Source organism: Mytilus trossulus, chromosome 2 (genome assembly GCF_036588685.1).
Source record: "Mytilus trossulus isolate FHL-02 chromosome 2, PNRI_Mtr1.1.1.hap1, whole genome shotgun sequence".
NCBI lineage: Eukaryota > Metazoa > Mollusca > Bivalvia > Mytilida > Mytilidae > Mytilus > Mytilus trossulus.
This window is the reverse complement of record NC_086374.1, coordinates 66,249,368-66,277,345: the sequence shown is the minus strand read 5'-3', so window position 1 is coordinate 66,277,345 and position 27,978 is coordinate 66,249,368. Positions and strand designations below refer to the sequence as shown.

The following is a 27,978-nucleotide window of genomic DNA, read 5'->3' as shown; positions in this document are numbered from 1 at the left end:
ATCAAAGCACAGGTAGACACAGGTAAAAACGTTTACTGTACTCGGTCAACCAAGTGAAAGGATTATCCACAATAAAAAAAGATTTGACTGAGAATTACGGAATGCTATTTAAAGTCTGTCCTTTTAATAGGTTAAAGAAATGATTGTTATTTATATGAAACCTAAAAAAAAAGCCTTGCTATAAAAGATTGATGCTTTATGTACTACAAAGAACAATTCTGTGCTGCATCAATCACTTATATTATATAGAATCAAGACTCTCATATAAATTAGAATGAACGATTCACCCAAGAGCAATTTATTGTAACCTCAAACTTTATCATCTAGCTTAAAGACCTTCAAATATAGTTTTAATATCCAATACAGAGACAGGAAATTTTACTTTCTAAAATTTTACTACCATAAAAAACTTGCTAGATAAATTGAGAATGGAAATAGGGAATGTGTCAAAGAGACAACAATCTGACCAGAGATCTGAAAACAGCAGAAAACCACCAATGGGTCTTCTATACAGGGAGAAAATCCCACACCCAGAGGCGTTCTTCAGGTGGTCCCTAAACAAAAATGTGTACTAGTTCATAAAACATTTATCTTTAAGGGAAAACTGTATGAACTACTTGGTAAGAAAAGTGAGTGAAGAAAAAATAAAGATACTTCAAAGTATAAAATAAAGATGAAACATTATCATAAATATCTGTAAATTATATCACTTACTAAGTTTACAAGATTTCCAATTTCCATAATATTGCAATGATCATTTTGTCAACAAAGATAATAATGATATATTTTATAGATATTTCCTTTAGTGCGTTGTACTATTCTGGATATAAATTCCAAGGTTTACCAGTAAATCAATAAGAAAGTAATTGTTCATTATTGATATCAAGTATTAGAGACAGCTGTCAAATGCTACATATGTTTAAGTATAATATAAAATCAAATCATGATATGTCAATTTATTTCTATTTTTTAATTTAAAGCAAGTCCTATCAATTTCTTGGTTCACTAAGTTAAGTGTTTTGTTTCCATATCTATAAGTGAAAAGTGTTAATATTAAGAAATGTTTTTTTTTTTAAATAAAAATAAAGATTGAGAATGAGACATCAGTGGCAGATCCAGAAATGTTTATAAGTGGGGGTTAGCTGAATGCCTACGACAGTGCCTGTTCCAGTCATGTTACAGTGATTCCCTGAACAACCAAATTTTTTCCACAAAAAGGGGTTCCATTTTGTTTTGAATTAAAAAGATATCATTCTTTTTTTTTATTACAATATATTGCATTAAAAACGTAAAAACACCATTTATTTCTTCAAATTTATTCCTCATCAGATATAAAAGTCATATAATGTTTGATTACAAAAAAATAAAAACAAAGCACAATTAGTAATGAAAGCTACCACAATTCACCATATCTGAAGTAAAGATATTTTTTAAAATTTTTATATTAAAGGGAGATAAGACATATCTATTCCCTACATTGATTATATAGGCTGTGCAATCCTTAATCTATAAAAATAAATGTTATTGGATGTCAGAAGATTTTGACATTTTTAACAGGATCAAGAAAACAAACATAAAATAAATCATCTAAATGAAATTCTGTAAAATATTACATGAAAATTTCATTTGGTTTTTTTCATATGTTTTACACAAAAAAAAAGAAAACATCTAAATGAAATTCTGCATAAATATTTCATTGTTTACAGAAAAAAAAACATTATTTCTATAAAAATATCAACTTACCAAAATAATACTGCTGACATGAACATTTCCATTGGTTGTTAGCTATCCCACAGGTTCCAGAATTTTGACAAGAAACAAGGTTACAGTTAGGGTTACTGCAGTTTTTACCCTCGTACCCCAAGGTACAAGAACAGTTGTAATCTCCATCAGAGTTTGTACATTGTCCGCCATTTTGACATGGTGTTGGTGATAACTCACATTCGTTCAGGTCTGCATTACAATACTTGTCTGAAATTAAAAATATTTTGATTTTATTTGATTTTCTGTGTTTCAACACCACTTTTAAGCACAGATTTTGGGATATTTTGTGGCGGCCAGTTTTTATTGTTGGAGGAATGAGTGCTGGAGTAAAAAACCCAGACATTTGAAAGAAAAACTAACAATCGAAGTTGATTAAGATTGGAGTCAAGTACACAGTTCGAACCCACAACCTCAGTGTTGCCTAGCTACTGATTACAGTAGTAACTACTTAGACCACTCAGTCATCCAGGCCCCTTAGTAAAATACAAACTAATTATCCAGCAAACTGATCATATTGACTTTGAGAGAGATGGTAATTCTAAAGGAGTGGGTCCAGTAAGACGCCTTTTTGGCCTCAAAATATAGCAGTTTTACGAAATTGTTAAAATGTTAACTTTTAGATATTTATTGGATAGTAGAATGGTTCTGCTACATACTTATGGGCTGTTTTTGACAATACATTGCACATTTATTGGGTACTACCACCATTAAGTCATGCTAAATTACTGAAATCTTCACAATGCCAGCATTTTAGTTAAATTTTAGACTGTTTCCGTGTAAAACAAAAGTGACCGCATTTGTGTTCATCCAAAATATTGAAATGGGAGTTGTTTTTGATGATAATACATAACATATATAAAGATTGAGGATGAACACGGATCACTTTTGTTTTTGACAAAAAACATCTGAAAAGTGACATTTTTTCGCATATTTGGTAGATTTTTCATATTTGAGCTTGAATCGGATCGTTTTTAATACCTAAATGAATTAAAATCTTTTACATTAATTAATTGAATCATATGAAATAGAAACTTCAGTGTTTAAAAAGTGGTAAAAATCTTTCATCAGATGAAACTGAAATTTGAGGCCAAAATCGGTACTTACTCGACCTACTCCTTTGGTGTACTTTTGATGTGAAAGAGCAAGTAATGACTTATGCAGGGCTATTACATTGCAAGTGCACATATATATGTACATGTATAAGATGTCAGGCCTATGATATATAATGCAAGTGCACATATACATGTACATGTATGGGACTTTGATTGATTTTGGAAAATTTAAATATTGAAAGAACAATGAACTTAGGTCTGTTATGTAGTTAGTTTTGTTTTGTTAGTTCATGTCTGTGTCATTTTGGTCTTTTGTGGATAGTTGTCTCATTGGCAATCATACCACATCTTCTTTTTTATATTTATAACAACTCATGTTTTAGCCCCTAAATAGGATAATAGTTAAAACATAAGGTGGATTTCTATCTCATGCAGCTCATATGTTATAGAAATTATCACTGCTGTATCCAGTACCAATATAATCACAGACAAAATAAACCCCTCTCCCCCTTGCTACCTGTCCTATCATCATACTCAGATAGAGTCACTGAAGTAATTACCTGTGTATCCTGTTTCATAGCAGTCACAATTAAATGATCCAAGTGAATTTTGGCATTTTCCTCCTTTTTGGCAAGGTTGTGTTTCACATTCATCAACATCAACCTGACAACGTTTTCCTTGCCAACCTGAAAAATACAGTAAAATATTGAACGATGTGCTAAATAAAGATTCTACCACTGTATTAAGTGATATGATATTTTTCCACTCAAGACAGTTAAATTCTCAATTTAAAAAATTAGGCTTGCTGAGTGTTTTAAAATTTATAAATCAACTGTCGAGCGTGGCTATACATGTATATCATATTGCACAAGATTTGGTGGTGGAATTTGTCTCTCTTATGATTTTTAAACAATATGTAGACAAATTCAATGACATGAAAAAGTTCTGTTCTATCAATGAGAAGTCATCAGACATGGTCAACTTTTTTCTTGACATCACAATAAGAAATTCAGAGGAAAGCAAGCAGATTTATAATCAATTTTTAACAATGAAGAACTGAGATCAAGGTACCACACATTAATTTAATAAAAAAAAATCAACAGGTCAGCAAAAGGATAAATCGCCTTAGAAATATAGAAATTAGGATATTAAAAGTATTTAAATTATTTGATGCTCAACATTAATCTACCATTATCAATTTTCAGTGTTTTCTAAAAGTTCTTTTTTGTAAAAAATAAAGTATTTGCAATGAGCTTGAAGTCATCCTGTTGCTATGCTATAGTGTAGTACAGGCATCTCCTCTGGATCGACATATTTCTATTTTACAGTATACAAGTATTACAAAAATATGAATAGAATAGAATAGAATATCATTTATTTCCATAAGAGGTACCCTCAAGGGGCATAGTGCATATACATATATGACAATATAAATGTTTGTTTAAAGGTTTAATTAACTTACTATCAGTGCAATTACATATATAGTTGTCCACCATATCAATACATGTACCTCCATTCTGACAGGACCCTGCACTGCAGTCATCAATATCTACTGAACAGTTTTTACCAGAATATCCTATAAAAGATAAATCTCAAAATTGAAGTTCAATGGCAAATTAAAAGAAAACTACAGCACTTCATCTGAAGAAATTGTAAGTAAATTATAAAAAGCAGCAATAGATACAACACTAAAGTATTATGTATAGAACACACTGAACCAACACTATATACAAGACTAAAGTATGATGTGTAGAACACACTTAAGTATGATGTGTAGAACACACTAAAGTATGATGTGTAGAACACACTCAACCAGCAATAGATACAACACTAAAATATGATGTGTAGAACACACTGAACCAGCAATAGATACAACACTAAAGTATGATGTGTAGAACACACTAAAGTATGATGTGTACAACAAACTAAAGTATGATGTGTAGAACACACTAAAGTATGATGTGTACAACAAACTAAAGTATGATGTGTAGAACACACTAAAGTATGATATGTAGAACACACACTGAACCAGCAATAGATACAACACTAAAGTATGATGTGTAGAACACACACTGAACCAGCAATAGATACAACACTAAAGTATGATGTGTAGAACACACTGAACCAGCAATAGATACAACACTAAAGTATGATGTGTAGAACACACTGAACTAACAATAGATACAACACTAAAGTATGATGTGTAGCACACTGAACCAGCAATAGATACAACACTAAAGTATGATGTGTACAACACACTGAACTAACAATAGATACAACACTAAAGTATGATGTGTACAACACACTAAACTAACAATAGATACAACACTAAAGTATGATGTGTACAACACACTGAACTAACACTAGATACAAGACTAAAGTATGATGAGTACAACACACTGAACTAACACTAGACACAAGACTAAAGTATGATGTGTACAACACACTGAACTAACAATAGATACAACACTAAAGTATGATGTGTACAACACACTGAACTAACAATAGATACAACACTAAAGTATGATGTGTAGAACACACTAAAGTATGATGTGTACAACAAACTAAAGTATGATGTGTAGAACACACTAAAGTATGATGTGTACAACAAACTAAAGTATGATGTGTAGAACACACTAAAGTATGATATGTAGAACACACACTGAACCAGCAATAGATACAACACTAAAGTATGATGTGTAGAACACACACTGAACCAGCAATAGATACAACACTAAAGTATGATGTGTAGAACACACTGAACCAGCAATAGATACAACACTAAAGTATGATGTGTAGAACACACTGAACTAACAATAGATACAACACTAAAGTATGATGTGTAGCACACTGAACCAGCAATAGATACAACACTAAAGTATGATGTGTACAACACACTGAACTAACAATAGATACAACACTAAAGTATGATGTGTACAACACACTGAACTAACAATAGATACAACACTAAAGTATGATGTGTACAACACACTGAACTAACACTAGATACAAGACTAAAGTATGATGAGTACAACACACTGAACTAACACTAGACACAAGACTAAAGTATGATGTGTACAACACACTGAACTAACAATAGATACAACACTAAAGTATGATGTGTACAACACACTGAACTAACAATAGATACAACACTAAAGTATGATGTGTACAACACACTGAACTAACAATAGATACAACACTAAAGTATGATGTGTACAACACACTGAACTAACAATAGATACAACACTAAAGTATGATGTGTACAACACACTGAACTAACAATAGATACAACACTAAAGTATGATGTGTACAACACACTGAACTAACAATAGATACAACACTAAAGTATGATGTGTACAACACACTGAACTAACAATAGATACAACACTTAAGTATGATGTGTAGAACACACTGAACCAGCAATAGATACAACACTAAAGTATGATGTGTACAACACACTGAACCAGCAATAGATACAACAATAAAGTATGATGTGTAGAACACACTGAACCAGCAATAGATACAACACTAAAGTATGATGTGTAGAACACACTGAACCAGCAATAGATACAACACTAAAGTATGATGTGTAGGACACACTGACCCAGCAATAGATACAACACTAAAGTATGATGTGTAGATAACACTGAACCAGCAATAGTTGCTGAAGAATATTTAACTGGTTTCTGACTTTAATACCCCTATAAATTATCAATTAACAACTGGTGTATGTTCATTTCACAATTAACAAGCTCATTGCTAGGATCTATATTTACTGAGAAATGTACGAAAGATTTATGTTGCTGATTAAAATATCCCTCATATAGAAATAAGAAGATGTGGTATGATTGCCAATGAGACAACTCTTCACAAGAGACCAAATGAAACATAAATTAACAACTTCAAATTATAGGTCACTGTATGGCCTTCAGCCATGAGTAAAACCAAAAGAGGATAGTCAGCTATAAATGGCCTCATGCATGTATAAAATGCAAAGAAGATGTGACATTTAATCCCCTTGAATTAGTTCAGTTTTGAAATTTCAACTTGAAGAAAATAAATATTTTACAGCTGTCATATGACCAAGTGTTATTTTAATTATTTATAGACGGCACAGCCTTTCAGATATGGTTTTAAACCTTAATTTATCATAAGTAATATAAGGGCCTCTATTTGTTTTTTTCAGTATTTGAAGACAGAAAGATTTATTTACCTGATGGACAAACACACTGGTAATCATTGTTCATAGATGTACAATTGGAATCCCCCTCCCCACCCTGAAAGTAGGTATGAATGAAGACAGAAAGATTTATTTACCTGAAGGACAAACACACTGGTAACCATTGATCATTGATGTACAATTGGACCCCCCCCCCCCCCCTCTTTAGAGAAGGTATGAATGAAGACAGAAATATTTCTTTATTTACCTAATGGACAAACACACCGGTAATCATTGTTCATTGATGTTCAGTTGGACCCCAGCCCCTGAGGGGAGGTTTGAATGAAGACAGACAGATTTCTTCATTTACCTGATGGACAAACACACCAGTAATCATTGTTCATTGATGAACAATTGGTATCCCCCTCCCCACCCTGAGAATAGGTATGAATGAAGACAGAAAGATTTATTTACCTGGTGGACAAACACACTGGTAACCATTGATCATTGATGTACAATTTCCACCATTATCACAAGGCAGATCTTTACAGTAATCTATTGGCTTTTCACATAAATATCCACTGTATCCACTGGGACAAGTACAGTTAAAACTTGGTGTCGACTGAAAAATAGGAGAATAAACTGTAATATATCTGAATTAGTATTGTATTGAAATTATTTCTTTCATGGTTTTAATGAGCTCTTTTGCCTTTATAAATTGAGGTCAATTACAATTTTTAATTTTTGTCTGTCAAATACTTGGAATATTTAGTTAAAGAAAAAGGGAGATAACTTTCTTTTTTGTCAATTTATTTCCATAAATTGTTGAATACATGTATCACATTGACGTCATTTTCAACTATTGCCTGAAGGACTGTCTGTTAATAAACAATTGTCATTATATCATATATAACTGCAATTATCTTTGACCACAGAGATAGCTTATGTATATATATTACATAGTGTTAATTTTCATGTGATCTTTATTAAAATCATGTGAAAGCTTAATGTTTTTGTTTCAATTTCCATCCTAATAAAAAAAAACTATTACATGACTTTGGAAAAACATTTCTTACATGAACTTTCAAAAATAATTATATCTTCATGTGGTTTTTATTAAAATAATTGGAAAGCATTATGTTTTTATTTCAATATACATCCTCATAAAAAAATCTGATTACACGACTTCGGGGATTTTTTTCACAAGCTTATGAAAAACAATATAGGATATTTTCAAAATTATGGATAAAACCTTAGGGAAAAAATGTAAATGAACAAGAATGTGTCCATAGTACATGGATGCCCAACTGGCACTATCATTTTTTATTATCAGTGGACCATGAAATGGGTCAAAACTGTAGTTTGGCATCAAAATTAGAAAGATCAAATCTTAGGAATTAAAAAAATCTGTACTAGACTTCAATTTCATCTAAAACTACCCTTAACCAAAAACTTTAAAAAATAACTTTAACCTGAAGGATGACAGATGGAAGGAAATACGGGTGAAAAAACCAACACACACACAGAGACCGAAAAACATAATGCTACTAGGCGGGGCAAAAAAAATAATCAAAGTAGATGTGGAGTATATATATGTCAATGATACAGCATATTTTCTTAGTAACACTACAGGGAAATAGCTCTGTAAGAAATCAGTTGAATGTTTTCATCACATTCTTTTGTTAATACGGAAAATATTAAGCTTCAAAATGCTCAAATCCAGTGCTTGTCAAACTGCTATATACTCAATAATTTTTTTTAAAGTGTGTAACAGCGTTGTTAAATTTTTTTGATTTTTTTTTTTTTGGTGAAAGGGTCAAAGTCAGTGTTTTATCACAATCGATGAGCCAAATTATTTCAGTGAAGGTGTTTGGTACCACTTTTAAAAAGATTACTATACTAACCCCTGTTAAATCCAGACACTGTCCACTACTTCTGCATGGTGTATCTGAACAATTTGATGCTGCCTAAAAATATAAATATAAATAATTATTACAGTTATTACAGTGTATTAATTATAATTCACTATTAAAACAAAGACTTTATATAATTAATATAGTTTTGTTCATTGCTATTCTTTTATCTCCTGTGTATTGCATTAATTGATGCTATTTAAGCCAAGGAAAACTTCATAGATATTGGTTTGCATTTTAGCTTTGTATATTTGTATTAAATCAAAATTAAAAAAAAAGAATGTTGGTTGGTATGTATGCATCGGAACACAAAATTTGACATATAGCAAAAATTATGTAAAGAGAGGGGCCATAGGAGGAAGTGTCATCCTGATCCCCCCCCAAAGTATTGTCTTGGATCCCAAGATAATTTAATACTTCATTCCAGGTATAAATCATGAATTACTATTAACAAAAAGGCCTGATCACAAATTACAGTAATAATAAAGGCCCAATCCTCTTAAAGGTTCTAGCTTCTGCCCCTCTTTATATCGTTCCTAACTTGGTGTTAAAGACAAATTAAAGAATACTCAAGTTTTTCAACAGACAATATGTGGAATAAGCTCAAGCTAAACATGAAATGGTTTTAAATGATTTGGCCAAACTTGAAAGTTAACTTTAGGTAGCAGAAACCTCAATGTTACTTTTCATAGCATTACAAAAATACAAAATTCTGGTATAAATAGACAAAAATAGGTCAATCAAAATCTTTTTAGCACTAGCATCCAATACCTCATTTTGTATGACTATCTAAATTGAATTCTTGAGGGGGGGGGAAATAAACTTGTACTTGGTATATATTTATCATTAACCATGCTAATAAAAGCTATTATTTCTATCATTAACAAGAGCCATTAATAAAACAAAGTGCAAAAGAGATATTATATTAAAGTCACATTTGGTCACAACAAAGGGCACAGCTTGATACAATTTCAAAGGTTGAACCCTGAAAGGTTGGAACAAGTATTGACCTAAATTTCAAGCTTGATACAGCTCTGAATTTGGATTGTGATCAAATATTTGACACAACATAGGATTCTTACACAGAAATATTGTTATTATGGTCCAATATCCAAAATCTATATACATGGTCAGATTTGTCAACACAGAGAATCCCACAAATTCAATTTTTGATGAAATAAAGCAAAGGTTTAATTTGGACCCTTTAGACCTCAATATGGGGGTGGGGGTAGATTCATCATGTCAAAGAAGGCATGAAATCTCACTGGACCCAAAATCCAAATCTTAACACATGCTTAAATACAGCATATATCAAATATCAAATTTTTGCTAATTGATTGATTAAATATCCTTACTGTGATTTACATCAGAGGTCTCAAAAAATCGCAAAATTAAATCACATGTGAAAATAAGTTGGTTTACAGTATTGCCATGTATCAAAAATTAAAGTTAATGACATTTTGAATGAATTTTTTAACGTTATAATTGCCCTAAAAGTCCCCAATTTAAAGACCCTCTCACATGCATGTTTAAATACAATAGTTCTTATTCTACTTCTACTATAATTCAAAATATTACATAAAATTAACTTACATTAACTTCACAAGATTGCCCAACGAACGTTGTTCCACACTGACATTTATTCTGTTGGCAGGAAGCATTATTCAGACACGATGGGTCACATCCAGCTTCTTCAGTCTCACAACTAGGAATGGAAAGTAACAATAATGAAAGATAGAGAACAGACAATCCTAATATAACTTGAACAGTTGTCATCTTTGGATGTTTATCAAGCATATGTGTCTGTTAGTATTCCAAATGACTTTATTCATTTTGGTAGACTATATATATATAGCTAATAAGTATGAAATCAAATGCTAACTCTTAAAGGCATTCTAGCATTTCATCAATAAACTGTTCCAAGGTGGTTAATATCACAATCCTCAAGGCATTATGTAGCCAGATTATTTCTCAATCTTTTACGAACGTGTTGCAAAAAGAAACTCTTCTAATTGCTCTGAATGAATATTAAGATTTCAATATTTTTATGTTCTGAACAAAACAGACTGATATTTAATAAAGACGGAAAATGCTACATAGGTAATTCCATCAATCACAAATCCTTTCGCCAATTTATTTCCTCGTAAATCTATTTAACGGTTCATTGTAATACCCTATCACCACGATATTTAAAGTCCTAATGATATTTCAAAAGGTCTCAAATATTTTGACCTTCCATGGCCAAGATAACACTAAACAAAATTTGACATTCGTAAAGTTAAGTAGTAGTGTCAGTTTATTTCTAAATCACGAGTTCATTTTCCACCATTTCATAAACATGAATTGTAATTCCAAAAATATATAATTTGTAATTCCAAAAGTTATAAATAGGAACTGTAACATCCTAGCGTTATTTTCTAGGAAATAAATACTATCAACACTGACACCTATTTTCTAGAAATTTGATTCCTAAAAAAGCACAGTTCAAAAATTAATGTGAAGCCCATGCATAGTACTGCCAAGTAACAGTTCACCCCTGAAATGTAACTCCTAGTCCCTTTATAAATGAGATGGCCACATATTCATCAGCCTACATCTCATCCAACGATTTTTTTAGCGCATTTGCTAGACGCAACAACACCTACATCATATAAAAGGACAATCCATCTTTCACCAGGTGTTAAATCATTTAATCATAATATTGATTAACTGGTATAAAAGGTGAGCATCTACTGACTTCAAGTTGACATATACTTAATTCTATTTACTCTTCTCAATATTATCTCATCTTCTTTTATGTTCACACAAAAAATATGAAAAAACTTTTCTCATTCACTGAACATTCTGAACTTGTAAATGAAAAAGTTTACACTTTTTTAACAGGTATTAAGTGAGTTGAAAGGTCAGACAATATTCCAGTCTATCCAAACAGAAAACATCCTTGGGTTTATGAAATCTTGTATGAATGAATACTAAGAGCATTGCCAAAACTTTCCTAATACATATGTGTCACAGTAGTTGAAAGAAAAATATGTCAACTATTTATGTCCTTCAGCGTAATAAAATGTCCTATTATACTTTTATTTTCCTACATATGTCATTCAAAAGAACTCAAATATACATTTATTATGGTTTCACTGGAACATTTGGAGTAGTGTTCGCTTCGCATGATATACTTCTCAAAAGTGTTGTACTGGTATTTTTTCTAAGACGATTATATTTTCTTTTTGGACTTAGACATACATATACCAAATAAAATGTTTCAATTAATTCTTTTACAGTTTCTACAGTATACCCATTATAATTCATATAAAGTTCTTTAAGTGGCCTGTTGCAAGACAGAATTTCTGTCCTAAATTAACCCTTATTTTCCAGTGGCAGTCTAAATTTCCTAAACTTAATTCAGGACGTCCATTTTTACAGGACCTCTCTATCAGATTTATTTTTAATTTGTTTTCATCCTGAACATGCATGAAATATTAGCCACTGGATATTAAGCAACCAACAATCAATCAATAATTTATATATCTTTTCTTGTATTCATAAAAAGCCATTTTCTTTACAAAAATAAGTACTGTATCCATCTTATTCACAGAATCAATGAAGAAAACAAATTCAATGGTCAACTTTTTGTTTCTTATCTTCTTAAAGAAGATCAACTTATAGACCCATCAATCATCTACTTATATCTTTTTAAATTTATTTCTCTCCTCATAAATAGCTTATGTTATCTTTATACCTTATACTATCAGAACAAACAACTTTAAACCATCATGAGATTTAACCTATCAAACTAAAAATAGGATTTAAAACTGACTGGGGGGTCCTACAATTAAGGGAAACAACTCCTAATTGAAAACAAAAAACTGTGTGAATTGGTCATAATGACTCTATATTTTCAATTCAATAGATCTTGAAATATAGATCAAACAATTAATAAAAATGTTATTTATAATAGTTCACATTGTAATGAACATATTTACTATGTTTCAAGTTGATGTGACCACAACTTCAAAATCATTAAGTACCTTAACCAAAAATTATTAATAAGTCCAGTGGCAAATATTTCATGCATGTTCAGGACAACAACGGACTTCATATACAACATGACAGGATGTTTATTCAAGACAACTTTTAAGTCAGACTGTACCATTAATGGACATCACAACCATTTCAACGATTATCATAAAACAGCTTATCTTTTATACAAGAAACAACAAACACATAGGTCAAACTCATTCAAGATAATACAGAAAGACCTCGTCAAACCAACAAGAAGTGTTTAACAATATACAGTATGAGATTAAACAAACAGTGAAACTGAATTCACTAGAAAATTTTAATAGCTCAAAAGTACAAGAAGTCTCATGTTTTAAAATAATAATCTTTTGTAATGTTTTTTTGCAAATTAATTATTTTGTAGTCGCATTAATATTCTTTTTGTTTATTACTTCCTCATTGTAACTTAACAATGCTACAGGCTAACATAGAGTAAACTTTCATCATATAAAAACGTGCCCAAATTAATCATAAAATGCCAGGTCTTGCCTAACATGGTTAAGTAGTTAAATAATTACATAAATAATTCAAAAGATTCTGTTTACACATAATAAATCAAGCAAACAAATAATATTGAAAATTTGTTTACACTTCCTGCAATAATCTTCAGGTTTGTTTGCAAATGGTCAACACAAATTTCGAATAATCAGTAAAACTATAAAATGGGAGGGATTTTCACAAAATAAAAATAAATTATCATCTTCAGGTTTTAGAAAACAATAGACCTTAAAAGATTTTTTTTTTTATCAACTTTAAAATGCTAACACTTGAATACAATCAATCAACATGTATAAAATATTTAGGCACTGTTGGTTATTGCTCAGAAATTTACCAATATAAAAAAGATTCTGATGGGTATTGAATCATTTAACATGATTGATATAATAGTTACAGTCAATGGGAGATAACTCTGATTATATACAGTATTGAAAAAAAACATGGAAAATCTTCATTAAAGTTTAAACTAGGATTAAAAAGTAAGAGTGAATCCCCAATTCAGTCAAGCTATGTTCAAGAACTATTACTATACAATTTCAGACTTTGTATCAGGTCGATACAAGGATATGTTGACCTGAACCAAGTATATTGACTCAGGACGAAGTCTGAGGTCGTTTTACTTCTTTGGGTCGATATATCCTGTATTGACCACAAACACAAGCTATAATTTTTTATTATTAATTCTGACCATATTTGTATAAAAATCATCAGTGTTATATATTCAATCATATCTGATTTTGTTTGAATTTTAAAGATATCATATTGTCTCCTAGACAATAACAACATATTAGTAGTAATTTTATTTTTTTTATGTTGTTTATTTTGTACATCTTATACATTTGAAGATTTTTTTCTTCAAATAATTGATCGTATATTTACACTTAAACTTTTTTAAAATTTAACAATATCATGAAATTCATTACATGACATCAAAAATTGAAGTATATGGGTTTTTAGATATTCTGAAACTATCAGTTCAATATGCTTTTTGCTATCTGCCTTTATCTATCTACCTTCGAAAATATAGTTTGACATGTGACTATCTCAGAACGAATCAAATTAGTTGAATTACTATTATATCTCTATACAACATACCTTGTTCCTGTGTAGCCAGGTCTACATTGACAATAGAAACCATTGACCTTGTCAACACATTTCCCTTGATTGTAGTTGTCATAGCATCTTCCTACTTCACAATTGTTTTCATTCGTCTGACACCAATCGCCTTCGTAACCACTTCCTGTACAATTACACCCGTAACCATAGTAACCTGCTATACAGGAAGTTCCATGTTTACATTGATTGTCTGTACAACCGGTCCCACCTACACAACCATCTTGGAGATTTAGTTTCGTCTTTACAGAAAAATATTGCTCCGTTGTGAAATTGGTAAATAGGTCTTGTTGATAAAATGGTAATAGTATACCCCCAATTCTGACTTCTTTCAGACATCCACTGTAATAGTGGTGTGCCAATGGGGAAATTAAAGATGTAAATCCAAGTGCTATATCTGGTGACGATGTCCCATAATTAATCAATGTTTGAATTGAAATAGCATTAGAGGAAAGCACGGTCATATTTGTAGCTTCCTGATTATCTCCCTTGACCGTTAGCGTCAGGTCTTTGTCCTTCTCAGTAAGGGAAACCATATACCAAGATTTATCACTGATCAATAAATCCACCATGATTTTCTGTTCTACTGAATTATCTAACTTGCATGTTGCCACAACGTTAGCTCCAATAAGCTCAATTTTAATATACAGATCATTTTCATTTTTTATCAGCAATATATGGCCATTTCGGACAATAGTTTGTAATTTCAAGGAAATTTCGTGAATCTTGTAATCAGACTTGATATGTTTATCATAGGTAATGATAGAAGGATCATTTGTGCTTCCTGATAATGTGGCAGTGCTTAAACCTAAAAGATAAAATAAAAAAAAATTATACACATAAACATGAATTTAAAAAAATTGCATTTCATTTACATTAATAGATCTAAAATCGGTCCTTTGATTTTCATTGTCTACAAATATAGTTCCTAGTGTTGACAATGTATAACATGCAAATATTTTTCATACACCTTTCAAATTCATTTCTTGATATCTTATGCATAAAATATTAAGAAAGGATTCAAATTACATGTAACCAAATTGTACTGCTGTCCTAGTTACAGTCAATGGGAGATAACTCTGATATCGTACAATCATTAAAAATAAGTGTAGAAAAACTCACATTCATAGCCATCTGGTAGAGTGTTACATTCTGATCCAGCAGGACAGGAATAATCTTTACAAAAATCTAATTCACTACAGTTTTTACCAATAAATCCATGCGGACAAGCACAACTGAAAAAAAAGATAAATTAAAGATTTCTATTTTTTATATATGATATTCTTTTTATGATGTTTGAAAATTTCTTATTTATTTTACTACAGTTTTGTATTTACCTATCACTTTCTTTTTACTAGTTCAAGAAGATGAATGCCATATTTACTATATAAAAAACAGAAATCCATTTGCCAAATACTGGACAAAAAATCATTTTGTCTCTTGTTTGTATGGTTAGAATAAAACTAAACAGTTAGTACCACATAATTTTAAAAATAATATTATTTTATTAATTTTTAAACAAAAAAAAAATGTAAATAAAACACAAATTTAAAAAATTTGTAAGGGTTCCGCGGAACCCAGTGTCTCGCCTATTTTTGCTGTAAATCGCAGGCTCAACAACAATGAGGAAAAAAATCAATAAAAATATTCCTCTTGTTACTATTTTATGATTGCAAGAAAATCTAAGTCCATTTAAAAGTAAATTACAGAAAAAACGGAGTAATCTTTTTACAAACTTTACTTCTGGATACAATCTTATGATCATAAATAAGCTTCTGTCCAAGTTTGGTACAAACCCAGGATAGTTTAAGAAAGTTATTAAAATTCTAAAAACTTTAACCACAGAGTGAATGTAATGTTTCCCCGCAGAAAAAAATAAGTCCATTTATAAGTAAAATACGGAAAAAATGGAATTTTATTTTTACAAAATTTACTTCTGGATACTATCTTATGATCATAAACAAGCTTCTTTCCAAGTTTGGTACAAACCCAGGATAGTTGGAGAAAGTTATTTAAATTTCAAAAACTTTAACCACAGAGTGAATATTTGTTGACGCCGCCGACGACGGAATATAGGATCGCTTAGTCTCGCTTTTTCGACTAAAGTCGAAGGCTCGACAAAAAAAGCAGAAGCTGTTTCAGAATCATCTTAAATGCATCAATCTATAAAATCTCTCCTACATAATTTTAAAAACTTACTAGAAATCATTGAAAAATACATTGGTACAAGTAGCATTGTTATCACAAGGGAAACTACTACAGATATCATCAGTAACCTCCCCTTGCACAAGACTGGAGACATTGGTTGCATCAATGCTTGGCACTCCATTTTCTGGATAAAACAGTAATTTCTGATTGTTTAATTCAATATCTTGTATTGTTCCTTTGTATCTACCAACAGATGGTAAACTAGATATATCGTCCATACTAATTGTGAAATCGGCATTTCGTTTCCTTCTCCCAGTTCCAAAGTTTTCTGGAATTTGTCCACCGACATAAAAGTAATCTGCATTAAATGGACACTGAGTTGATGATATCGATACTGAATCGTTCACGGAGAATGTGTCTATATTTAGAGTAAACATATTGTCCTTAAATTGAACTCTTGTAAAATGTTGAGCGCCATTATTAAACGTAGTCTCATTAATATAGAAAGCTTGACGAAAACTGCACAGAACTATCCGACTTAAGATGTATCCTTTGTACAGCTCTAATGTAATATATGTAGACCCCTGATCTCCTAAATACATCATAAGACCTTGTGTTTCCCTGGTACGAAAAAAGAATGATATATCTAAATTGCTCCGGAGTGAGGCTTTTAAACTGTTAATGTCGAAGCTCGTCCAACTCGTTCTGTCCCCTTTGGCAAAAGTGGCAGCAGTAAAACCTAAAGAAAACAAAATCAATTCATTTACAATTGATGCAGCAGCAAATTGTGGTCTGAACTAATGTGTTACTTATTATATACTGTGGATTCATTAATATTCGTTGGATACCAATTTTCGTGGATTTCGTGGGTACAGGAGAACCACGAATTCAAATGTTTAACGAAATACAAATGTTGTAAAGGAATGAGTGTAGACTTTGCCAAAACCACGAAATTAAATATCCACGAATATGTAAGTTTTTCTCAAACCACGAAAATTGGTACCCACGAAAATAAATGAATCCACAGTATAGCTTTAAAGCAACTAAATGAAATGATTTTGGACTTTTTGGTCACTTCTTCAGCATAATTAATAGCCTCAATTATTGATACCAATCAACCATATCTATAAATCTATCTAGTTTCTATTTTATAATGATTAAACATTTTAAAAATCTTATTTATATATAAATATCTTAATTTAAATTTATTTAAGAAAACTCTACAGTTATGAAGGTATGTGCTAGTCTTTTTTATTTTGAAAACTCTGTTTTAACTAAATTTTTAATCAATTTAAAAAAATCTTACTTTTCTCACAGTCTGTGCCATGATATGGTCTTTTACAAACACATTGATATTTATACCACAAGTCTATACATGTCCCTCTTTTGTTACAAGAATCTGGCGTACATTGAATTGTCCTTCCACAACCAGCTACAACATTTACAGCATCAGGCAACGAACTCTTGGTTAAAACTTTACCATTTATATGTATATCCTGCATGCAGCCAATCCAGTTTGATTTAGACACTGTCTTACTAGTTCTAAAAGCATTTGAAGATTTTCCAAACGATATGTCAATTTTTGGAGCCCCGATTGTATAGCTCACATTTTTCCTGCAACTTGAAATTGACGAACATTTGCTACTTTTCAATTCAAAATACAACTCATCAGCAGTTTGTGTTATTTTGACTTCATGCCAGAGAGAATCATTGACCATATAAGGAAAATTGTAATTTTTAGTTACAGCCATGTTTATCTCCCCTGTTGGATATGTCACATACAACATTCCATTAAACAGTTCTACTGTACAAAAAAGGGCAGACGTTACATAATTTCCGTCCCATGCAAAAATTAATCCTTTAGACAATGTTGTCCTAAATCGGATGGATATCGTGTTGTTGATCAAATTTGTCAGTGTATTTTGAAAAAAAGAATTATTTTTAAAGGACATGGTTGTTGAAATTTCGCACAGATCTCCTGTAAAACCATTCAAACATGCACATGTGTATGCCTGTTTATTTGTAGCTTCATTCACTAAATATGGTTTACAAGTAGCGCCATTTGTACAATTATTATCCACACAACTGGTCAACTGTACGGTACAATTTTTCCCGCCATACTGTTTACTCATATAAAACTCTGGACATAAACAGTTATAATCTGCGACTTGATCTTTGCATGTGGCACCATTGTGGCATGGTTGAAACTCTACACACTCATCAATTTCTGTCTGGCATCTGTCTCCACGGTAACCAGGAGCACATGAACATGTGTAGGCATTAATTTGATCCACACAAGTAGAACCAAACTGACAAGTATTGTTTACACACTCATCTATGTTGATTTCACAATTATCTCCTGAAATATAAATTTTACAAGTAAAATTAATAGTGAATATATTTCTAAATTAAATTTCAATCCCAAATGATTTTCTTTGTGAAATCTCAAGTTAAATAAAAGTTTTGTTAAAGTTTGTTACAGATGGTGATTTTGTGATTCTTTCATCATTATAGCTATTTTCCTAATGGTTTGGTTGGCTTGCTTGCTGTGTTTGTAGAAATGTTTACTGGAACATTGTTATTAAGATTGACACATGCAATCAAAAGATAGGGGGGGGGGGTTCAGCTTGAACAAATTATACTTATAAATGGTATTGGATGTTATACAGTTAACCAATGTTAATAAGTTGAAGCCCAGTCCATAAAAAGATTGCAGATGTCAATCTTAATTACAATGCTTGAGCAAACATTTAATGAAGGTCTCCAACAACTGCCATATATATTCCTAACTAGGTACAGGCATTTTCAAAAGTATCATTTCCAATCGAATTTTGAACATATGTTCTATACAAATATGTGCCTCAATTTGTTAGCACTGTTTTCTAATAAAAGACAAGAAAATGCAAAGTTAAAAAAAAATCCCTGAAGAAAGAATGAAAATGAGTATACATGTACTAGTAGTATGTAATATTTTATCATAATTGCAATATTACCTGTTATTCCAGGAATACAACTACAATCATATCCTTCTGCATCAAAATAGGAAAAATCTGGAGTGTTCTGAATGGACCTCTGTGTACATGTACCATTATACTGACATGGGCTTGAGTCACACTCGTCAATGTCAGTCTCGCAATTTTTACCCGAATATCCTGGGAAACAATTACATCTGTAGTCCTATAAACAAAAAAAAGATTTGTTTAATTTTTTCATATTTTTTGTTGTTGTTTTGTATTAATTTTTCAAAGCAGAAAATCAACAGGAAACACATAATCAAGAGTAATAATTCTGCAAATTCACCTCATAAAATATTTGAAGTCAAAGCCATATTTTCTAATATATTCTTAAATATAATGGAACTCACTTAGTGAGAAAGAATCTTCTAAAACTTAACCTAAGCAGCAACCAATATATTACAGGTTTATATTTATATGTTTACATAAATATAATTATAGCTACTTTGTGCATCTTTCCTTTAATCTATTCTTGTGATAATTTTTCATATCATGCTACTTGCTTGAGATGGAAAATTATTGCTAGAAACTAAGCAGGCATGTGGCGTTGCTAATGAATTTGACAACGTTGTCATAGGTAAAATAGCGATAAACAGGATATCATTGGTCATCTCAACTCGATTGCCTTTCTCACTTTCACCGTCCCTGCTGAAGCGAGAAAAATCAATCTCGTTGAGATGATCAAAGATCATCTATATTCAAAGTGCTGGATAGCACCTCTGGAAAGTTTGCAACTGTAGCTGTGTATTATTCCAAAAAGGTTATAGACCTGTATTATTTCAAATATGTATTTCATTTTGTTTATAATCTTTGGTTACATCTTCTGACATCAGACTCAGATTTCTCTTGAACTGAATTTTAATGTGGGTATTGTTATGCATGTACTTTTAGGCATTGGCTAGAGGTATAGAGGGAGGGTTGAGATCTCATAAACATGTTTAACCCAACCGCAATTTTGCGCCTGTCCCAAGTCAGGAGCCTCTGGCCTTTGTTAGTCTTGTATTAATTTTAATTTTAGTTTCTTGTGTACAATTTGGAGTTAAGTATGGAGTTCATTATCACTGAACTATTATATATATTTGTTTAGGGGCCAGCTGAAGGACACCTCCAGGTGCGGGAATTTCTCGCTGCATTGAAGACCTGTTGATGACCTTCTGCTGTTGTCTGCTCTATGGTCAGGTTGTTGTCTCTTTGACACATTCCCCATTTCTATTCTCAGTTTTATTTCATCACAGCTTTAATGTTTTAAACTAAACCATTGTCTCATAAGTAATTATCAAAAATCACTTTTTTTCATGTTTATCATAAAAAGTTTTGATATTTTCTATTGTAACCTAAAACTGTAGATCTAAAGTAAGGAAATATACAGAAAGCTCTGTTAATTTCTTTAAGTACCCATGCCATGTCAACTTCAAGGGCCTTCGAATTAATATTTTTCTATTGGTTTAGGTCCTTCATATTTGTATTTAGTAATTTAACACTTAAGTTTTTTTGTTTAAATTGTTCCCCATGTTTCATATCAGGGCCTTTTATAGCTTTCTACATGTATATGGTAGCATTGTTTTTGTAGTCCATAACTAACTCTTACTTTAATAAGATCTATACATGTAGCATTGTTTTTGCAGGGGTCTAAGATGGCACAATCATCTATGTTAAACTGGCATTCTGTTCCATTAAATCCTGTATCAGTACAATTACACACATATCTGAAAAGGGAGATAACTATCATATAATATCTTGAAATAAGACATTCAATTTTTGGATAATCATGTGAGCTTACAGATCTTATAAAATATTTATTGTTAAATAAGACAACTGCTCACTTTAATAGAATCATTGTTGGTTGAAACATAATATAATAAATGAGGCATGCATTATTTGAATATCATCTTTAGCAGCAAGGTTGAAATGTATCACTTAAATTTAGATAACACTTAGTAAATTAATTATAAAAAAATACTAAAATTCAATCCATTAAATAGAAGTAACAGTATAGAAAGTAATTCGATAAACAGGAAATAGATTAGTGACTTCAATTTTAATAACCAAAATATTTTATTTAACAAATAGTTTTATTAATATATTTTTTTTCTTCTAGTATCTCATTTAGATATGTGTTTATATTTTTAAAAGTGTTATTGTTATTTATATTAATAATAAGTGTATCCTATAAGGAGTTGAAAGTAAAATAATTCACCAGTATTTCAATAAATTTTAAAATTTAGTCATTTATTATGTTTTGGATATATTTTAAACACTGAAAAATAAGATGAAAAATATAAAAAAATCCATCTTCTGTCATGCATTTATACCCTGCTGTATACTGTACAACTTTTTTAGGAACTTCGGAAATTACAAAGCTAAATAGAAACTTATTATTACAATATCAATCATATAAGTGACTATAAAAATAAACAATTCTATTTTAGACAGAAGTATACCACATTAAAATATGTTTTATGCAAAAAAGGAGTTGTCTTGTGCAAGTAATTTTTATGGTCAAAATCCCCTTAATGACCAGTAAAAATCTTTTTGTTAGAACGTAACTGTATCTTTATAACAGCTAAAATAAAAGCTACTATTTCAAAGTAAGTCAACACATTTCTAATTGTAAACACAAAATTCTTCTACTTTTCATATAAATATGAACTATTTTTTTTGTATTTTCATCTACCTGGTGAATAAATTTTAACAAAAAGCAAAAATTTCCACAATGAAAATCTGATTCATTTATGAATGCTTACCCATTTATTCTGTCATGACATTGACCCTCATTCTGACAAGGTGCAGAGGCACATTCATTGATGTCTGTCTCACAGTTTGGACCAGTAATACCTGGTATACAATCACAGGTGTACCCATTTATACCATCATTACATGTCCCATTATATTGACATGGGTTAGATTCACATTCATCAATATTGACCTCACATCTTCTCCCTGAAAACAAACATGGATATTTTCATTTTTTACTTCATCTATTGAATGCTTCTCTACAAAGATTGAAAACACCTAATTGCTTGTCAAGAAAATTTCTTTTAACATCAGAGAGGTTTTTTATATTCTGACGATAGACTAATAAATGAAATAGCCATCTGAAATTACTTTCTTCACAATTTCTAAATTTATTTATGTTTAAATTTAAATAATGCATCATTGGAAAATGTAAACCTAAATATAACCTGCTAATAAAAAAAGGCATTTGCATATAATGATGATATAAGAAAGGCGCTGAAACATATTAAAGTTGCCTAACCTCAGTGCAATAAACTTTGCTTTTAGTTTGAAAGGAATTGATCAAAAACACAGGACACAGTGAATGATTCATAACTATTTAAAAAATCCAAGAAAAATACACAATGACCAAATTCTTGCTCAAACTTTATTTATCCTTCTCTTTCATTGGTCCAATTAATGAAACATATTCTTCTTGCTAAGGGAGATAATTACCTGTAAATCCTGGAGTACAGTTACAAGCATAAGTTGTGTCCCCTGATACACATGTACCACCATTTTTGCAGGCAGGTGGATCATTTTTTACATCGTCTGATGATTCACAGTAGGATGTTCTTAACTCACAGTTCTTTCCTGAAAAAAATATCAGAACAAAAAGATTATTCAAACAGTATAAAATATTTTCTTATTTCACTGATCATATTATGCTTGTTGTTTCTCACAGTGATAATCTATTAGGAAATATGACAAAAATTCTGGACACTTTGGCATTCTTTTCAGAGTGAAATTATGATATGGCTTACGTAATCATATAATTAATACAAAAATAGGAAGATGTGGTATGATTGCAAATGCGATAATTAGTAGACCTTGTGCCATAGTTAAGAGCGTCTTCCAAATGCCTTTACATATAGTAAATAGTACTTTAAATTTATTTTTGTTGTACATCATTACAGTATTACTGACCTGTTGTATATATCCCATTGGCATCAGGTCCACATTGACAGTAATATTCTGATTGTGAAGTTCCATCTTTACAAGTTCCATTATTCAAACAAATGGATGGTCTCAGAGCACATTCATCGATATTAATCTCACAGTGCACTCCCTTGTATCCAGTCAAAAATTCTAGTTTTTCTCCGTTACCAAACTTGGTCAAATTAACAAATGTTTGAGGACATTTACATGTGTAATTGCCTATCTGGTCAACACATGTGCCACCATTCTTACAAGGGTTGCTGTCACATTCCTTTATCTCTACTGAACAGTTTACACCAGTGAATCCTGAATACATATAAATGGAATATAAATAAAGATTTGATAACAGTTTTTATGGTAATAAAAATATGAAGGTTCTTGGCCATCATTTGAAGAAGATAAGATTTATCCTTATTCATTTGCATTTCTATAAGGAATCTGAGAGCAAGTTATAAATACAAATTGTTTACTTATTAACCTTACATTTGAGCTTATATAAAGTTAAGGAGAATAAAAACTCAAAAGGATCTAGACCAGCAAAAAGTCACTGTCTAAGACTAAAGAGGTAAGTTTGAAAAACACAAGTAGATGTTTACCAACAGACAATAGTCTTCAACTGTGCATTTTCAAATATTTATCAAATTTAAAACATTTACGTCTATTTTACTCTTAGAGACTTTAGAGATTTTTGCAAATAGAATGGGTTAATCAATTATTGACTGTTAATGCTTTTATCTAATCAAGATCTTTTTCTTTAGGACATTAAGCAGCCAACAATCAATCAATCAATCTTTTTCTTTAGGTTTCTAAGTACACAAAAAACTCAGAAAAATAGCAAATTTCTTACAACACCATATGATTTTCAAAGCTTAAAGTTATAATATACAATTGTCTATATAATAGCATTTAGCCCCATTTGACCTTGCAGGTCAAAAGATTTTAAAATATCACTCAGACAGGAAGTAAAATATTAGTAAAGATATTGCATGTGCTGTTTTAATCTTCTTCCTTTCATACCATGAAAGCTAAAGCTACCACAGTTTCCTCCTATATTGTGCAGCTATCTTACCTTACATTTTGAATTGTCAAAACTTGTGTGATATTTCTGCTATATATATGGAAGTTTTTAACGACCTTGACTGGCTATACAGCCCTTGCACATTGTTAATTCTGAAATGCTGGTAATAAGTATGAACTCAACCATATATTCATTATGCTTTAAGGTTTTTTCTTGAAAGAGGTATCATTCAAAGCATGCATGTAATGGTTGGAATTTTTCTTCAACTATTTACTTAAAAATAGAATCATAACTGGGACTTTTACATTTACTGGTCCCAGATCTAACATTTCACCTTAATTTCTATCAAAGTTTACTTAAGGTGGTACCAAACACTAAATCAATTTGGCTCCTTTAATTTTCTTAAAATTTTGACAAAATGTTTACTTTGACCCTTTGATAAAATTATCAAAAAACTTGAACCTGACACATTATAGGAAAAATTGGATAATATATAACAGTTTGACAAACACTAATTTTGATCGCTGTGAAGTTTAACATTTACTTAACAATACAAAGTGATTAAAATGTTCAGCTAATTTTCCAGAGAATTATCTCCATGTAGTATAAGGTACCACCTTAATTTATATCATTTGACAGAAAGTTGTAAAATAATAGGTACATTTGTATTAAATGCAGTCTTTCACTATCACTGATAAGATTGAAGAAAAACCTTATTACATATTACACCAACCTGTAGAACATGCACAGGTATAATTATTGACCAGGTCAAAGCATTTAAATGGCCACGTGCAGGAGTCATTCTTGCAATCATTAATATTCGTCTGACAGTCATTGCCTTTGAATCCCGTAACACATGCACAGCTATATTGTCTCGATTGTCTGATTGTGGAGCAATTGGCACCATTCCTGCATGGCTTGAATGAACATGCATCATATTCCTCTGAGCAGTTCTTACCCATCCAAACATCACTGCAGTTACATTTATACCCATTGACAAGATCTGTACATGATCCTCCATTCTGACATGGATCTGGGGCACAATCGTTAATGTTGTTTTCACAGTTTTTACCTACAATTGCATGTATCAATAAAAAAAATATGAAGCATAGAACAATACAAAAATTAAATCATTTTATAGTCATTTTTGAGATGTCAAAAATATATCAAAATTTCGAATACAATATGATGAAATAGCTTTTAATTGGAATAAATATGCCCTAATTTCCAAAGTTGACCTTTGCAGTTGAAGGCAACACGATTGGGCAATTAATTGTGGTGGACAATTCAGGGATTATTCATAATTTCATATTGAACATTTTTACTTATGTTGCATAAGAATATCATTTGAAGAGTTGCTAGTTTCATTTGGGATTTTAAGGTGGCAACTCCTGAACAGGAACCTTATATTCCCTAATTAGATAGTAGATAACTCTCATTTTTTTCAAAAATAATAAACAACTTAAAACTAAAATTGGAAAATTATTTACCGTCATAACCAGCAACACATGTACAATTGTAGAAATTTTGATAATTATGGCATGTAGCACCATTTTGGCAGGGTTGAGGACTGCATTCATTAATGTCCTGGTTACACAGCTGTCCGGTCCATCCTGCTGCACAAGTACAATTAAAGTCATTCACCTGCAAACAAATTTAAAGAATAATAACATTAGTTGTTTGTTTCATTTGTGAAACCATGTTGTTGATTGGCTGAAAGCCGTCATGATGGATTACTATTGTAATTTTCAATAAATTCCGCTAATAATTAGCTTTATCATGTAGTTTCATGGTTTTAGCATCAAAAATATAGTTGTAAGAACTGAAAGCTTCTTTTGGTAATTTTATAGTTTTGTAACTGTTGATTGTATAAACAGTTTTAGTGTATAAAGTGCAAATTTGAATTCTTGTATAATGTAGATTGTTAGTAAATAACAGTCAATATGCAAATCACACATTGTTGTCAATATAACGGAATTGGATGCAACAGTCATACAAGTGAGAGGTTTAGCTAGCTATAAAACCAGGTTCAGGCCACCATTTTCTACATAAGAAAATGCCTGTTCCAAGTCAGGAATATGACAGTTGTTATCCTCCATTCTTTTGATGTGTTTGAGCTTTTGATTTTGCAATTTTTTTAGATATCCTTTTTTAATTTTCCTCTAAGCATTAATTTTGTGATTTAACTTTTTAGAAAGTAATCTCCCCTTATAAAATCTATATGCTAATAATTGCTACATGCATAACTAACCAAATCATGGCAAGTGGCTCCATTCTGACAAGGCTGGTTGTTGGTTACACATTCATCTATGTTTGTCTGACAGTTCCTATCAGAATACCCAGCTAAACATACACACTCATAGTTGTTCACCAAATCTTTACATCTACAAGAATGAGACATGAAAACCAGAATTTATTCCTGCTATGAAGAAGTTTATAACTTATCTTGCCACAATATAATGATTCTTTTTTCAATGATCTAACCCATAAAGGTTCAACATATATAATAACAGAAAGCAAGGAATTCAGATAATCCATAGCCTTAATTGATAATCTTTCATATTTAACTTTTTTCTTGATCAAAAGGCATATATCACTTTAATTACATTTAGTCCAAATATTTTTATAAAGTACAATAAATGGTTAATAAATGTTAACTATGGGTTAAATCTTAAGCAATCTCAAATATAACAAAGAAGATGTGATATGATTGCCAATGAGACAACTATCCACAAAAGACCAAAATGACACAGACATTAACAACTATAGGTCACCCTACGGCCTTCAACAATGAGCAAAGCTCATTGTGCATAGTCAGCTATAAAAGGCCCCGATAAGACAATGTAAAACAAATACTCATTCTGACACAGAGTTGAATCAACACTCAAAACATTTTACTGGATGTCCTTACACTCTTATAATATTCCTAATAATTAGCCTCTTTCAGATAGGGATGGAAGCCTATGTTAGTTCATGTCTTTCATAAACATTTTTGTCATGATTTAAGCAGTTAGTTTTTTTGTTTGAATTATTTCACATTTGTTCATGTTTAGTGTGAAGGCCTATAACTATATAGCATGAGTTTTTCTCATCGTTTAAGGCTGTGAGGCGACTATTGCAAATTCACAACTTATTGCAAGGTTTTTTTATTATTGCAAAAAATATGACAGGTTATAATGGCAATAGTTTAAACTCGCAATTTGATTTGTTTAATAGGAATTAAACAGGATTTTTTCTCCATATCTTAAAAATAAAAATCGCATTTTAGTCTAATATGACAAAATCACAATAATAAATGCATGCA

General features: G+C 30.9%; 1 protein-coding gene across 3 annotated transcripts in view; it reads right to left on the bottom strand.

Moving 5' to 3' along the window:
* Nucleotides 1-27,978, bottom strand: part of LOC134707824 (protein crumbs-like) — a 78,992-nt gene that overhangs the window by 15,155 nt on the left and 35,859 nt on the right. For 2 of the 3 annotated variants that reach the window (XM_063567883.1, XM_063567885.1), the window contains 18 exons: nucleotides 26,926-27,058; nucleotides 26,165-26,318; nucleotides 25,408-25,746; nucleotides 23,645-23,962; nucleotides 23,174-23,311; nucleotides 22,468-22,663; nucleotides 21,312-21,429; nucleotides 19,703-19,886; nucleotides 18,016-19,068; nucleotides 16,761-17,448; nucleotides 15,684-15,796; nucleotides 14,544-15,369; nucleotides 10,485-10,596; nucleotides 8,883-8,945; nucleotides 7,453-7,600; nucleotides 4,279-4,392; nucleotides 3,377-3,502; nucleotides 1,744-1,971 (listed from right to left, as the gene is read on the bottom strand). In XM_063567883.1, coding sequence (XP_063423953.1) covers nucleotides 1,744-1,971; nucleotides 3,377-3,502; nucleotides 4,279-4,392; nucleotides 7,453-7,600; nucleotides 8,883-8,945; nucleotides 10,485-10,596; nucleotides 14,544-15,369; nucleotides 15,684-15,796; nucleotides 16,761-17,448; nucleotides 18,016-19,068; nucleotides 19,703-19,886; nucleotides 21,312-21,429; nucleotides 22,468-22,663; nucleotides 23,174-23,311; nucleotides 23,645-23,962; nucleotides 25,408-25,746; nucleotides 26,165-26,318; nucleotides 26,926-27,058 — 5,051 coding nt within the window. The remainder of the gene's footprint in view (nucleotides 1-1,743; nucleotides 1,972-3,376; nucleotides 3,503-4,278; nucleotides 4,393-7,452; nucleotides 7,601-8,882; nucleotides 8,946-10,484; nucleotides 10,597-14,543; nucleotides 15,370-15,683; nucleotides 15,797-16,760; nucleotides 17,449-18,015; nucleotides 19,069-19,702; nucleotides 19,887-21,311; nucleotides 21,430-22,467; nucleotides 22,664-23,173; nucleotides 23,312-23,644; nucleotides 23,963-25,407; nucleotides 25,747-26,164; nucleotides 26,319-26,925; nucleotides 27,059-27,978) is intronic. The other variant, XM_063567884.1, reaches the window with a different exon arrangement.